Genomic DNA, 14,519 nt, shown 5'->3' on the forward strand with positions numbered 1-14,519 from the left:
CAAATACAAGTGGTAAGGGCTTTCAAAATCCGTCTGCCATATTAACACATACGAGTGAAGGGTTTTGCAAATAAGTACAAACACATACACATATGCCAGAAATTTATGCCAATATTTGTAACTTGATCAACAGCACAGTAAGCCTCTTTATAACTAAACTTTGTGAAATAATTCTTTTGGGCACTGTGATACTCATGAAATCACTGTACTGTGAAACTAATTTATCATCATTTTAAGAAACATTTCAAATAACTGCACGATGCGAATGAACTGGGCAAGCGGAGCTCAGAGTCAATAACATTTTGAAGTAACTGCACTTTGCAAATAAACTGTACACAACACAATGAAATTTCCCCAGAATGGAGGTACGTTGCTAGGCAACTCTTTACAGTGCAAGAAACACTCTGTAATGGCGGCACTTTGTGAAGAGACACACCCAGCACAAGAAACTTTTCAAAATGGCTATACTCTGATTGTACTTCACAAAATAGTTGCACTTTGCACACATATGAACTCTGGAATATACGCACAGTAATAAGCACACACTGTCAGCACTTTTACACACTTTGAGATGCCTCGAATAACTCTAGTTACGCCCTTGATACAATATGAAGTCATAGGTATGCCAAACAGTACTTTGCCAAAACATATAGCCACCTTGCTATATTTATGCTTAATGTGACATTTTTTTCCTCTCTTTTCTTTGCCCTTATTATATTCGTTTAATCTCTTTTCATGCCTGTTGTACTTTTCTTGTGCTTGTTTTACTCTAAACACTCGTTTTGCTTTTTTTATAATCGTTTTGTCAAATATCTCAATTTTAAACATTTCTCTTTAGTTAATAAAACTTGTGCCTCCCACTTGTTTAATAATGCGATCGTGTGCCCTTGTAATGCTCAGTTTTATCTTTTTTTTTTTTATATAAAATAAGCAGTTCATGCGAATTCTCATTACCGTTGATTCTTTTCTGCCTCTTTTTCGCTCTCGTTTCTCTTAGTTTACCTTCACTATCATCTCTGCACCTCATGGCTCTGAATATTATTCTCTGCGATCTCTGTTCTGACAACATGTCATTCACCTACTTTGGACACAACTGAAGAGTCTTCGAGGGTTCTGTTGAAGCAGCTTTACTATATACAAACACATCATGATAGAAGTGTACTGACTTTAACTCAAGTAACTTGTATACAAACTAATTACTGCAATCGTACACGCTCACTCTCTGGCTGCACTCTCAAAATGGCATACGAATACCACGTGCTCTGTATTTATATGTGCACACACAGCCCTTGACATGCTTCTTAAAGCTACAGCACATTCACTCTGATCTACAGGAAAGTACAGTTTTGTACCTACCATAAATGTAGATGTTCGAGTGCTAATACAGCTGCAGTCATAAAGGATGGGTTCTCCTGCAGTCAGGCGGGTCCTCGGTCGGCCGAATTCCAAAGTCTAGGTCTGGCGTCGGTTGTCGTCGCTTCTTCCCTGACGTCAGTGCGACAGGGGTATAAAGGAACCAGCCAACGCCATTTTCTTCAGTTTTTCTTGCCCCAGATGTCAGGTGCCCCCAGAAGGAAGGCAATACATAAATTTGTGTAATAATGCAGTGCAATATAATCAAAATACAGTAGTTGCAAGCAAATACATCATAAATGAATACTCCAAATCAGGTTGTATGAGGATGTGTTAGCCTATAGGCCTGTCCCAAGAGGGGAAGGAGGGAGGGAAACCTGGACTGCAGCTGTATTAGCACTCGAACATCTACATTTATGGTAGGTACAAAACTGTACTATGTTCATCGTACATACAGCTGCAGTCATAACTGATGGGTAGAATCCCAAAGCTAAGAAAGGGGTGGTAGGCACTAGGTGGAACTAGGAGGAGCCAAAATGCCCTGCAAGACTGCAGTGGCAAAGCCTGCTCTAGATTTTGAGTATAATGGTAGGTTGAAGTGCTTGGAGAAGGTATGCACAGCACTCCAAGTGGCTGCTTCCAAAATATCCTTGGTAGGAACTCCTCCGAGGAAGGCTGCAGAGGTGGCTGTGGCCCTGGTGGAATGAGTTCTAATGCCTGTAGGTACAGTTTTGCCATGAAAGGAATAGCAGAAGCGTATGCAGTGGGCTATCCATTTTGACATTGTCTGTTTGGAAATTGGCTTTCCTTGAGCTCCTACCGCATAGGACACAAAGAGCTGTTCTGATTTTCTGAAAGGCTTTGTTCTGTCCAAATAATAACGCAGTTGTCTGTGGATGTCCAAGGAATGTAGTAATCTCTCCCCTTTGTTTTGAGGATTAGGATAAAAAGTAGGTAAATGTATGGCCTGATTTAAAGCTACCCTGGATACCACTTTAGGCATAAAAGACGGGTTGGTTCGTAAGGAAACTCTGTCCTGATGGAAGATGATAAAAGGATGGACAGCCATGAGAGCCTGTAGTTCTGAAACTCTACGAGCTGAGGTGATAGCCAGAAGGAAAGCTGTTTTCCAGGGCAAATATTGCAAATCTGATAAGGCAGCTGGCTCAAAGGGAGGCAAGGTCAGTTTTTCCAGAATGAAATTAAGATCCCAAGCAGGTATTGGTTGTTTCCTTGGAGGTCTTAAATTCTTAGCCCCTCTGAGGAACTGTCTTGAGAGGGTGAGAGAATAAAGGTGGATCAGTGTTGTATTCTGCAGAAATGGCTGAGGCATGGATTTTGATGGAGGAGAATGAAAGTCCACTGCTTAGCAGTTTAGGCAAATATTGTAGTATTTGAGGTAAATTCAGTTTTCCAGGATCCTGGCCCTTTTTCTCATTCCAGACACAAAAACGTTTCCATTTTGCGGAGTAAGCTTTTCTAGTTGATGGCCTTCTGGCCTCCAAAATGACATCCTGCACCTCCTTTGGAGAGTAGGGCCTGTTGTGATGCTAAGGAATCTTCCATATGGCTAGATTGAGTGTTTTTAGCTGGCTGTGAAGAGTTTTGAAGCTGTGCTGAGTAAGAAGAGGCATTAGAGGCAGGGTCCATGGTGGGGAAAGCGTCAGGCTCCTCAGGAGTGGGTACCAGTGTTGCCTTGGCCAGTCCGGAGCAATGAGTATCATCTTTGGTCTGTCATCTTTGGTCTGTCTGCTCTGGTTTTCAATAGAACTTTGGGCAGCAGAGGAAGAGGTGGGAAGGCATAAACTGTCATTGATGTCCAACTGAAAGAGAGCGCGTCCACTCTCCAGGCCTTTGGATGGAAAATCCTTGAGCAGAATTTTGTCAATTGATGATTTTTGTGGGAGGCAAAGAGATCTATGTCTGGCCTTCCCCATTCTTGGATTATTTCTGTAAAAACTTGTGGATGCAATTTCCATTCGTGTGGATCTGTCATATTCCTGATTAGGTTGTCTGCCAGCATGTGTTCCTTGCCTGGCAAATACTGTGCTTGTAGTTCCATTTGTAAGTCCATGGCCATGTTCCAAAGTGACATGGCCAGTCTGCATAGGGGGTAAGAATGTGTTCCTCCCTGTTTGTTTATGTACCACAAAACTGTGGTGTTGTCCGTTCTTATCAATAGTTGACCTGGTTGTAGAAGGTCCTTGAAAGCTATAATAGCATTTATTACTGCTAGCATTTCTTTTTGATTGATGTGAAGGTGCTTTTCTTTTTGCGACCATTTGCCCTGAATGCACCGATCTGTCATGTGCGCCCCCCAGGCGTAGTCCGAGGCGTCTGTTGTGATGACTTGATTTGCTTGATGCTTGCTGAATGGAAGACCTGTGTTTGTTTGACATGCTTGAGCCCACCACAGAAATTCCTTTTGCAGACATGGAATTAGTGGTATTATTGTTTCCAAACTGTGGCTGTGTTGAGACCATATGTTTTCAGGTACCATTGTAGTTTCCTCATATGCAGCTTTGCACATGGGATTAGTAAGATGCAAGATGCCATGAATCCCAGAGCCTGCAGGATTTTCCTTGCAGTCAGCCTGGTGCAATTTGCTAGTGCTCTGAAGTATTGAATTAGTTGCCCCTGCTTCTCTGGCGTGAGGTAGGCCATCTGGGTGTTTGTGTCCAAATTGGCACCCAGGAAAATTATCTTCCGAGAGGGTATTAGCCTTGATTTCTTTTTGTTGACTGTGTATCCCAGAGAGTTCAACAACATTATTACATAAGCCAGATGTTTCAGAAGAATGTGCTTGCTGTCCGCTTGGATCAGGCAGTCGTCCAAATAGGGGTATATTTGTGTCCCTTAAAGTCTGCAGTAGGCAATTACTGATGCCAGGCATTTCGTGAATACTCTGGGTGCAGTAGATAAGCCAAAGGGCAATGCAGAGAATTGATAATGGGTTGCACCTGCAAGTAATCTGAAGTACCTTCTGCAATTTTGTCTGATTGGGACATGCAGGTATGCCTCCTTGAGGTCCAATGTTACCAGCCAAAACTCCTTGCCCAGCATGGGAAGAAGTTGCTGTAGAGTGAGCATCTTGAATTTTGGTATGAGTAGAAATGTGTTTAGGATGGATAGGTCCAAAATAGGTCTCCAATCTTTTCCCTTCCTTGGCACCAGAAATAGCCTGGAATAAAAACCTTGGCCTTGTTCGTGTGTAGGTACCTCTTGAATAGCTTTCATGTTTATGAGATCTGTAATTTGCCTTTGTGCCTCTGCCCTTTGATTGTGTGGCAGGTTTGGCATGCCTCTCATTTTTGGAAGGGTGTGAAAATGGAATTTGTAGCCTCTGTTTATAATGTCCAGGATCCATTTGTCCTTTGTGACAATATGCCAATTTTTTGAAAATAATGCCAGCTTTCCTCCTAAGGGGGCTGCCATTTGAGTCTTGCTTGGCATGCAAAGGGGAAAGTCATTGGGTTTGCTTTCTGAAAGATTGCGAGTTGTCCTCACCACCTCTTTGTGTAGGCGCTTGCCATTGTCTGCCTCTAAACGATCCTTGGGATTGTCCTCTGCCCCTCGGGCGCCTGTATCTGCCTCTTTGGGGTCTGTCCGTGGCAGGAAAGAACCAGTTTTTGGAAGGCCAATTTCTACTAAAACGTGGGGGTTGTACCTGTAGAAATTCTTTCACAGTTTGCATTGATTTAGCCTTTTCCTCCATTTTCCTTAATACCTCCTCAGCATTAGCACCAAATAGTACATCCTTTTGAAGAGGGGCGTCTAGTAATTTAGCTTTGACATGATCAGGCAAGGCTTGTTCCTTGAGCCAGGCATGCCTACGTATGACTGATCCTGTAACAGCAGCTCTACATGAGGCCTCTAGAGCATCAAAACCACATTGTAAGGTATGCTTACCCACTTGTTCTGCCCTATGCAACAAATCCTGCAACTCCTTCAAGCCTGGTTGTTCAGGTTGTGACATTTTACTTTTCAATTGTGATAACAAAAACGGTTGGTATTTTAGCATATGAAACTGACAGTTTAAGGCCCTCATGGATAAGGTAGCCGAGGTATATATCTTTTTTCCCCACCTTTCTAAGGATCTGGAGTCTCTCTCGGAAGGTAATGGATTTTTAGCAATGGAGGCCATAACTCCCTTGGGGCCCTGTGAAATGGTTTCTGGGTCAGCAGCATGGCTTTTGTATAGAAATTGGTGTGAGTCAGGAACTCGGTAGTACCTGTCAGGCTTAACTGGAGCTGGAGGTAGAGAGTCCGGGTTAAGGCAGGCCTCCGAGTAAACATCATCTAGGATGTCCAAGACAGGAGGTATAGCCAGAGGCCTGTGCTGAGGTAGCAAGAGAAATTCCCTGAGCCTTTTCTTGGAATCTGAATAATCCTGGCCTTCCCAGTGGAAGTGTTCCCTTCAGGTATGCAAAGTTTCCCCAAATGAGTAATCCTCTGGGGGGATACAGAAGGGATGGATTCCTCCGCATCAGAGTCTTCAAAAGGGGAGTAAGAATGTTCCTGATCATCAGAGTGCTCTGAAATAATGGAGCCCTGATCAGAGGAGGGGGAATCTTCCTCCACTCTGGGCCTTTTGTCCGGTGGGGGCTGAGAACCTCTGATAAGAGTAATTAAATCCTCAGCCATTTTAAGCATCTGTTTCTTAGGCATGGGGCCTGGAGATGGGCCCTGTGTAGCTGGTCTCAGAGTGCATGGTTGCTTTAGACTTAGTGAAAGCCTTGATGGAGAAAGAAGAGGAAGGTCTGAAGACACCTTGAGTGGAGGTGGACCTGTCCACATTCTGAGTTTCAACTCCAAGAGTGGCTTCGGTATCTGTAGTCGGGGTGTGGGCAGAGGAGCCTGCGACCTCGGGCACAGGAGACACCGTCAAAGAAGTGTCGTCGGTAGTCAGGGGCTGCGTAGGTGCCTCGCTGAAAACTGGACCACGTGTAGTCGGCTTTGGTGTGGTGTCGGTAGAGGCCGCGGACCTCGTGTGTCGGTCCTTATCTTTGCGTTTTTTAGACAAAACCGGAGTCGGAGTATCCGACGACATAGTATAGTTAAATGCTTTCCCAAAATAATGCTGGGCGAACTCCGCCCGACGCTTAATAGTGCGTTTGTTGAATGTAGCACAAAAGCGACAGACCGAGACGTCGTGGTCTGGGCCTAAACAAGGTATACAGAGGGAATGGAAATTCTTATGCAGTATTTGCTTCCCACAAGAAATACAATTATTAACTTTGTCTGACATCGGTCTGAGGCAAGAAAAGTTTCCCCAACGGGGTACTTAGCTTTTAAGAAGACTTCGGTTTCCAAATTTTCGTAATCTCAGGAGCTGGCCAACCGGCACTTGCGAACTGCTTCTGCTTCGGGCACCGCGCAGCAAGAAAGACTGAAGAAAATGGCGTTGGCTGGTTCCTTTATACCCCCGTCGCACTGACGTCAGGGAAGAAGCGACAACTGACGCCGGACCTAGACTTTGGAATTCGGCCGACCGAGGACCCGCCTGACGGCAGGAGAACCCCATCTGTTATGACTGCAGCTGTATGCACGATGAACATCCATAGATACATCCCTCCCATTGTTTCCTTGTGAAATGCTCATCTAATATCTCTTCCCGAATTTTTCTAACCTCCTCCAATTGATTCCTATAGTCAAAGTATAATATTTTATTTGCCCTACTAATTATTCCTTTAAACAGCAGTTCTGTTCTTGATGCAACTAAAATCTCTGCCAGAGCAGATCTTTCACTTAGGATTTCCCTATCCCTTTCTCTTTGATACTCTGATATCAATCCCTGATACGGAAGGTAATCTCTAGCCTGCAGTCCTAATGTCTTCTTGGCCTTTTCCCATTTTATTACCTTTCCCTCTAATTATTTGCTCCAAATACCTTGGTTCCTTTACCAGTTTTCTACATTAAATTACAGAATTTTGCCTATTCTCTGTGCCCCTAATTGCAGCCATTTCTAATGACAAAATTTCCTTTCGCCACTCTTGCATTGACTTAGTTCTTAGAATACTTTCTACTACTTTTTGAACATAATATATTCTGTATGGCTGCTGTTCTGCTCCGTGAGGATCTGCTTACAAAATCCCACCCTTTCCCCTTATTTCTCGACACACCCTCCACATAATCATACATTTCTACTTTGATTTACTGCGGTCTGCTTACGTTATAGATAGGAGCCTTAACCGTGTAGTTCTAAAATATCCATTCAAAGCAGGTAATCCTAAACCACCTTGGTCTATTGGAAGGATCACCTTATCCCACTAGACCCTTTCCCCTTATCTCTCCCAAAATAAATCCTTCAACTCTTTATTATAATGTCCACAACTTCTCCTCTAGTTGATAAAAATATGCCTCTTGGAACAGTCTCAAAATGTTCCATAACACTGTGATGTCCTTTTTTGGTTTTATCAGGTAAAATTAATATCACCGGCAAATAAAACCATCTTTTCTTTACTATCATACCAATTATATCCTTGAATTTCCAAGTCCCTTACTTTCTTTGCCAATGGCTCTAAAGAGAATGCAAATAACAAATGGGAAAGGGGACACCCCTACCAGGTGTTCATCTGTTCAGACACAAGTTATCAGACAGGACCTCTCCCACTCTAATTTTTCCCTCCAGTCCTTTATATATCCTCTAGATTAAGATATACTTAAGTCATTGAATTCAGTTGATGGCCTAGAAAGGACTATATTAGTTACCAGCAAATACCACCAAAAGTGATATATGCTTAAGTAATGGACCAGCTACTAGACTGCAGAATCCAATACAGTATTTTAAAGACAGAGTGGAAAAAAAACTCGACGCATATACTTCATCTCTAATTCTGAGAGATCCGACTACGCAGACAAACAAAAGAACCATATTATGTTAATTTTAACTTTACTAACACTCAGAGTACAGATTAATGCTATAACTTACCTTGGGTCCTGCTGTCCTGTGCTTCCACGACCATATAACGGAATTACCTTATCACGACTAATACCAGCTTTGCATACAGGACACACCTGTCTGTTTGGTCGAGTCTCAAGCCACTAAGAAAAAAAACATATGAACAGATTAAATATAGACCAAAGTAGCAGGGTGCAATAAGTGAGCATTTAACACAACTTACATTATTTGTAGCACAGAAACTCGAAGAACTGAACTTGTATACTATGCCTGCCTCTTTATTAAACAATCTAATAGGATGGGTTCCAGTCTACAGTCCAAACCTCAAAGCCCAAAAGTGCAAATATGTAGATCTTTTCTACCCCCTTCCAAAAAGGGCAGGGACCATGGAGAGAGTACATTTAAAAGTAGAGGCAGAATGGGGCAAAGTCCCCTGACAGGAGGCAAAGGGAGGTACAATCATCTGTGCAAAATGTTTATAATCATTTCCACACTTAGGGAATTCACACTTGTGGCCACTGTACATGCGACAACAACCTATGCTCAAAGTTAATATTACTTACGCCACTTCTGAAGAACAGCAACAATTTGCTCCACATTAACGTTTGTGTGGAGCACTTATCTACACACGCAGTACATAAAGTGCCTCTTAAGAAAAAAACTCCAGAACTTGTGACTCAGAAACCAGTATTCACAATCCCCAAAACCTTTCACTGATGCTGCGGTCTTTGAACATCAGTACAACAATGCTGAATGACCCACATTTAAAGTTGGAAAGATTTAGGTTTTCATGTTGCTGTCCATGTTTATGGTCACTAAATGCAGCAACAAATAACTACAGACAGACAGAAATGCAGAGACAGACACACAGACAGACGCACACAGCTACAGATGGATAAATAACATATCTGCAAATTCTGCTTTAGTGCAAACAAAATGTTTTAAAGTAGAATCTGAAGACTGCATTGTGTGTGACAGAGCGCGCACTTGAGCCACAGCACGCGCACGTGAGCTTGTGTGCAAGACGACGCAGCACGAGACAATCCATGTGTGCACAGATGAGAGAGCGCACAATCATGCATGTGAGAGAGAAAGAGATTGCGTGTATAACAGAGAAAGAGATCTACATCTGTGTGTGCAGTTATTCCCAATGCCTACTTACACTTCAACAGTCAATTCCTTTTGTGGCAAAAGAGAAATGTATTCAAACGGCAACTAATTAGGTTAAGTAGGCCAGTATCCGAAGACAATTTTTGATGACGCTATTACATTACGCAACTTGATCACTGATCGTGCATATCCAAAGATTACGTTTGATAAGCTTAACAAGTGGGTGACAGAGTATAAAAACATTAAATATGGCCCTCTTCTATGTCAGACTAATACATTGGCAGGTAATACGAAAACAAATAATAATGAAAATTTATCTCTGGGACCTGTGATAGAATTTAATACAGAAATTTATTTCCTGAAAAAGGGAGCACAGTTTTTGGTACTCTTGGATTGTTAAACCAATTTGGGCAAAACCCCATTTTGTATTGTTTTAAAAGTGGAACCTGCATGTTTGGAATTTATGTATTTGTATACATTTTTTTTATTCTTTAGTGGTTTCTACCTTTTTCGATACCAATAATTTTATATTTTGTATTTTGATGGAGAATTTATCCAATGATTATTCAAAGGTGTATCTCTTTAAATGTTTGGCATCTTTAAGAGTATTTAAAAAGTATAAGGTGACTGGACACTGTTTCTGATCAAGTTCAGTTTGATTAGCAATGAAAATGCTTAAATATTTAACAAATGTTCTAATTGTGACATTTGGTGCAGCGTTGGTTTGTTAGTTTTCAGTGTTTATTGTATGCCGTTTTGTGGATTCTGGTTACTGTGTGTGTGTGTCAGTGTATGTGCATGTATGACAGTGTGTGTGCGCCAGTGTACATGCATGTATGATTGTGTGTGTGTGTGTGTGTGTGTGTGTGTGTGTGTGTGTGTGTGTGTGTGTGCGCGCGCGCAAGAGAGAGAATGAGTATGTGCGTGTGAGGGAGTGCTCAGGCATGCATGCATTTTGTGAGTGTGTGTTTGAATGGGCGAGCGAGGGAGAGGCTGTGCTCGCGTATGAGAGGGAGAAGGAGAGACTGTGCATGAGAGAGTGTGCAAGCATTATTACATGAAATAGAGTGAGAGTACAAGTGAGTGTGCGAGTACGACCCCCCCCCCCCCCCCAAGTCACCATGTAGAGCACTTAAGTCCATGAACCTAAGGCAATTTCCTTGGAATGACCCATGGAGTCTATTTTTGCACTAACAACTATATGCAAAATTCACCAACCAAAAGAGGGATTACTGCCCACAAAATCTATTCTACTGCGTCTCCAGACAAATTTCCTAAGGGCACTGCTATACCTGTACAATATGTACATAATGGCACTTAAATACACAAAAATGTTTTGATAAAGAATCTCTAGCTTCTCCCTTTTTTCTGCAACGTTAACTTGAAAGTTTTATATTTTTGGAGGCTTCTACAATAGCAAAGGCCCTATCCTACATGCACTGCACATATAAACTCTGCTGCAGTTTCTACTATACCATCATATAAGCCAACCTACTTACCCTCCACAATTATGAGCATCCCCTGACTGTCCACCACCACCAAGTAGAGGGGAGAAATCTGATCTTGCTGCCTTAACTGGAACGGGTATCATTGCAGATATTCAGGTATTGATTTTTGCAACTTAGTCTCAACAGTGAAAACAGGTGGGAATAATTTCTGGAATGGAACCAGCAACAGCTGCCCTCTCCTGTTTTTTCATCCTCCTCAATCTCCTGAAGGTCTGACATATGACATTTTGTATGTGGAATACGCACTCTCATTTACGCCTGGTACAACATATTATGGCCACTATCTCTTTCTATACAAAGAGAAACTTCTTACTGCTGCAGCAGTTAATGCTGATGGGGAGGACCAAACACAAAGCCACAACTCTATCCAGCTCTACTGGAAAAATGAAAAAGGCCCTATTACACAGACAATTTGAGTCGGATTACTGGTAGGAGCACCACAGGAACAGACAGACCAGAGGAAGCAATTGACTGATGTCACAGGATTCATCCTAGCTTTGGCAGGGACTATTCCAGGCAGCTGGTCACTACCAAGAAAGTAGCTGTTAGCACAGCAGATAAAACAGGACTGAGAAATACAACCTTGGAGCTGCCAAGCTGGTGAACACTAGATAATGTATGTTAGCAAGCATATGCACTGGGGAATACATGGTACACTCCTGCAATAAAGTGTGCACTCACATCAGAAGCATGCAGAAGAGGGGTTACGTTTCATTAGAGGCACCCAAGTCAGCCATGCTTATGGCAGCTTCCACCAGACAGTACTCCAACATACCAGTAAATGTAGTAGTCAGAGAGGCTGAAGCAGGGAGAAGATCACCAGTAACAATAAACTGAGCCAGGGTAGACCGCTACAATCCCTTTAATGAAACTGATAAGACCAACAATGACAATATTAAGCGCTTTCTCCCTTTACAATATAGGGCATCTTCAGAGTAAAAATGAAAATGAACTGTTGTAACATTCAAATACTGATACTTATACTTTGAATAGCACACGCCTCCAATGTGATTAACCAATCACCCCGTACAATTCATTAATTGCTCTGAAAATTTAACATCTAATGTTATATAATTAATAAAGCATACTAAACTAAACTATAAATGTTAAATATAATTTAAACTAAAAAATACAACCTGAAATAAAAAATATATAATAAAAAATGAAAAATACATATATGTATATATTGTATGACTACATATACAAATAACTAAACCCCCTTCAAAGACCTAAAAACAAACACACATACTTTAATATATTCTATTAGTATGAAAGTAAACTAACAGAATGAAAGAACACTAAGCTAAGTGTGCCCCATCCTACGCCAATTTAGTTTTGGTTGATTGGGAAACCAAAAGTATTCTAACACCACCCTATCGACAGAAAATTGCCCTATATGTGCGATTTTTGGACGACATACTACTTTTTTGGAAGGGCACAGTTGAAGAAATACATGACTTTATGCATTATATGAATGAAGGATCCAATTTTTTAAAGTTCACCTACAAAATACATGAGGATCAATGTGACTATTTAGATATACTATTGATTAAGGACACCACAAAAGGAGGTTTAATATCTAATATACACCGCAAAAAAACATTTCCCAATTCTTTCCTGCATTTTAAGAGTTGCCATCCTTTTTTTCAAAAGAAAAACATTATTAAAGGTCCAATGGTAAGGCTTTCTAGGCTTATAAGTGATGACAATCTCTATGAGGTGGAAATTATGAAGTTAATAAATATGTTTATAGAGAGAGGTTACCCACATGATGTTCTTCACAGTATTAAATGTGAGGTCAAAAATAAAAGAAACACGGTCTATAAACAGATTCTTAATGGCGGTTTATTAAAGGACAGAGAAACAATTCACTCAAACAACATGAGGCATGTTATGGTATTACCATTTAACGACGACAGTGGTGATATCAAAAGTATTATTGATGAGTCTTGGCGGACAGTATTCACCAATGACATTGTTAAAATAGTGGGTAGCCAAGCAATTTTTACATACAGTAGTGGGATGAATATAAAGGAAATAATGGAAAAAGCAGGAAAGCAAGATGTATATACTAATTCAAAGATGAATAAATGTGGATGTTGTAGTATTTGTAAATATATTGACAACGGTCCATATGTTGCAGTACACAATTTTGGTAGGACCCTAAGGTGTCCAGGGTTTTGCAACTGCAACACAAAAATGGTAATATATTTAGCGACCTGTCTTAGTTGTCCTACTTTTTATGTAGGTAAGACTATTAGAAAATTGAGACTTAGGATATTGGAACACGTTCGAGACATTAGAAACAAAAAAACAACAAATGCACTGTATATGCACAGCCTGGAATGTATTAATTTTAAAAAATTCATATTCTTTGTCATTGACAGAATTCCTTACAATAAAAAAGGGGGGGGGTACAAAGATACTTTTGGAGGTCAAGGAGTGCCTTTGGCAATTAAGACTTGATGCTTCTAAATTTCCAGGCATTAATGAACATATTTCAATTTCTAGTATACTAAAATATAGGTCCATTCAAATATAATGTTTTTTAAAATTATGTAAGTTTTAAAAAATTTTATAAGGTATCAAAATACCTATGAACTTGTACAACAAAATTTGATATATATAATTTTATTTCTATTATATATATAACGACAATCAATTATTTCATATTTCATATTCATATCAATATTAATTTTAGTTTTAATTTTATATTGCCCCAAGGACATATCTATATTTATTTTTATTACAATATTACTTAATACAATATTATGTACGGTTATGAAATTTGTCCTATAGCAGCAATTAGTTCAGTTTGCTACTACAGCAGCTTTATACTTGTTTATAGTCACCGTTTTTTGGCATCTATTCATTGGTGACAGTTTAGTGTTTAAATAGTGCACATGTTTAGTGTTCTTTCATTCTGTTAGTTTACTTTCATACCAATAGAATATATTAAAGTATGTGTGTTTGTTTTTAGGTCTTTGAAGGGGGTTTAGTTATTTGTATATGTAGTCATACAATATATACATATATGTATTTTTCATTTTTTATTATATATTTTTTATTTCAGGTTGTATTTTTTAGTTTAAATTATATTTAACATTTATAGTTTAGTATGCTTTATTAATTACATAACATTAAATGTTAAATTTTCAGAGCAATTAATGAATTGTATGGGGTGATTGGTTAATCACATTGGAGGCGTGTGCTATTCAAAGTATAAGCATCAGTATTTGAATGTTACAACAGTTCATTTTCATTTTTACTCTGAAGATGCCCTATATTGTAAAGGGAGAAAGCGCTTAGTATTGTCTTTGTTGGTCTTATCAGTTTCATTAAAGGGATTGTGGCGGTCTACCCTGGCTCAGTTTATTGTTACCAGTTTATTACCACTTTGCGTCTTCTACTAGAAGATCACCAGTGACTGCAGCCATCCTTTGTGGGTCCCACTCGCTGTTAGTTTGGAGGTTCTGGCTGGAGTAAGGCTGACAATCCACTGACAACCACAGCACAAATAGCCCCTTCATGCCTACCTGGATGAAAAATCCATTGGTCAGCTTTCACACAGTGAATGGCTTGTGTCACTGATGAGGAATGAATGGGCTGGAACTCATGATGGGGGCTTGAGGGTCAGTAGGTGGAAA

General features: G+C 40.4%; 1 protein-coding gene across 2 annotated transcripts in view; it reads right to left on the minus strand.

The window, feature by feature from the left end:
• RNF185 (ring finger protein 185) overlaps positions 1 to 14,519 on the minus strand; it is a 471,432-nt gene that overhangs the window by 316,655 nt on the left and 140,258 nt on the right. For both annotated transcript variants that reach the window (XM_044068822.1, XM_044068823.1), the window contains one exon: positions 8,285 to 8,397. In XM_044068822.1, coding sequence (XP_043924757.1) covers positions 8,285 to 8,397 — 113 coding nt within the window. The remainder of the gene's footprint in view (positions 1 to 8,284; positions 8,398 to 14,519) is intronic.

This window comes from Protopterus annectens, chromosome 4.part0, assembly GCF_019279795.1.
Source record: "Protopterus annectens isolate FY-2018-M chromosome 4.part0, PAN1.0, whole genome shotgun sequence".
In the NCBI taxonomy this organism is placed as follows: Eukaryota; Metazoa; Chordata; order Ceratodontiformes; family Protopteridae; genus Protopterus; species Protopterus annectens.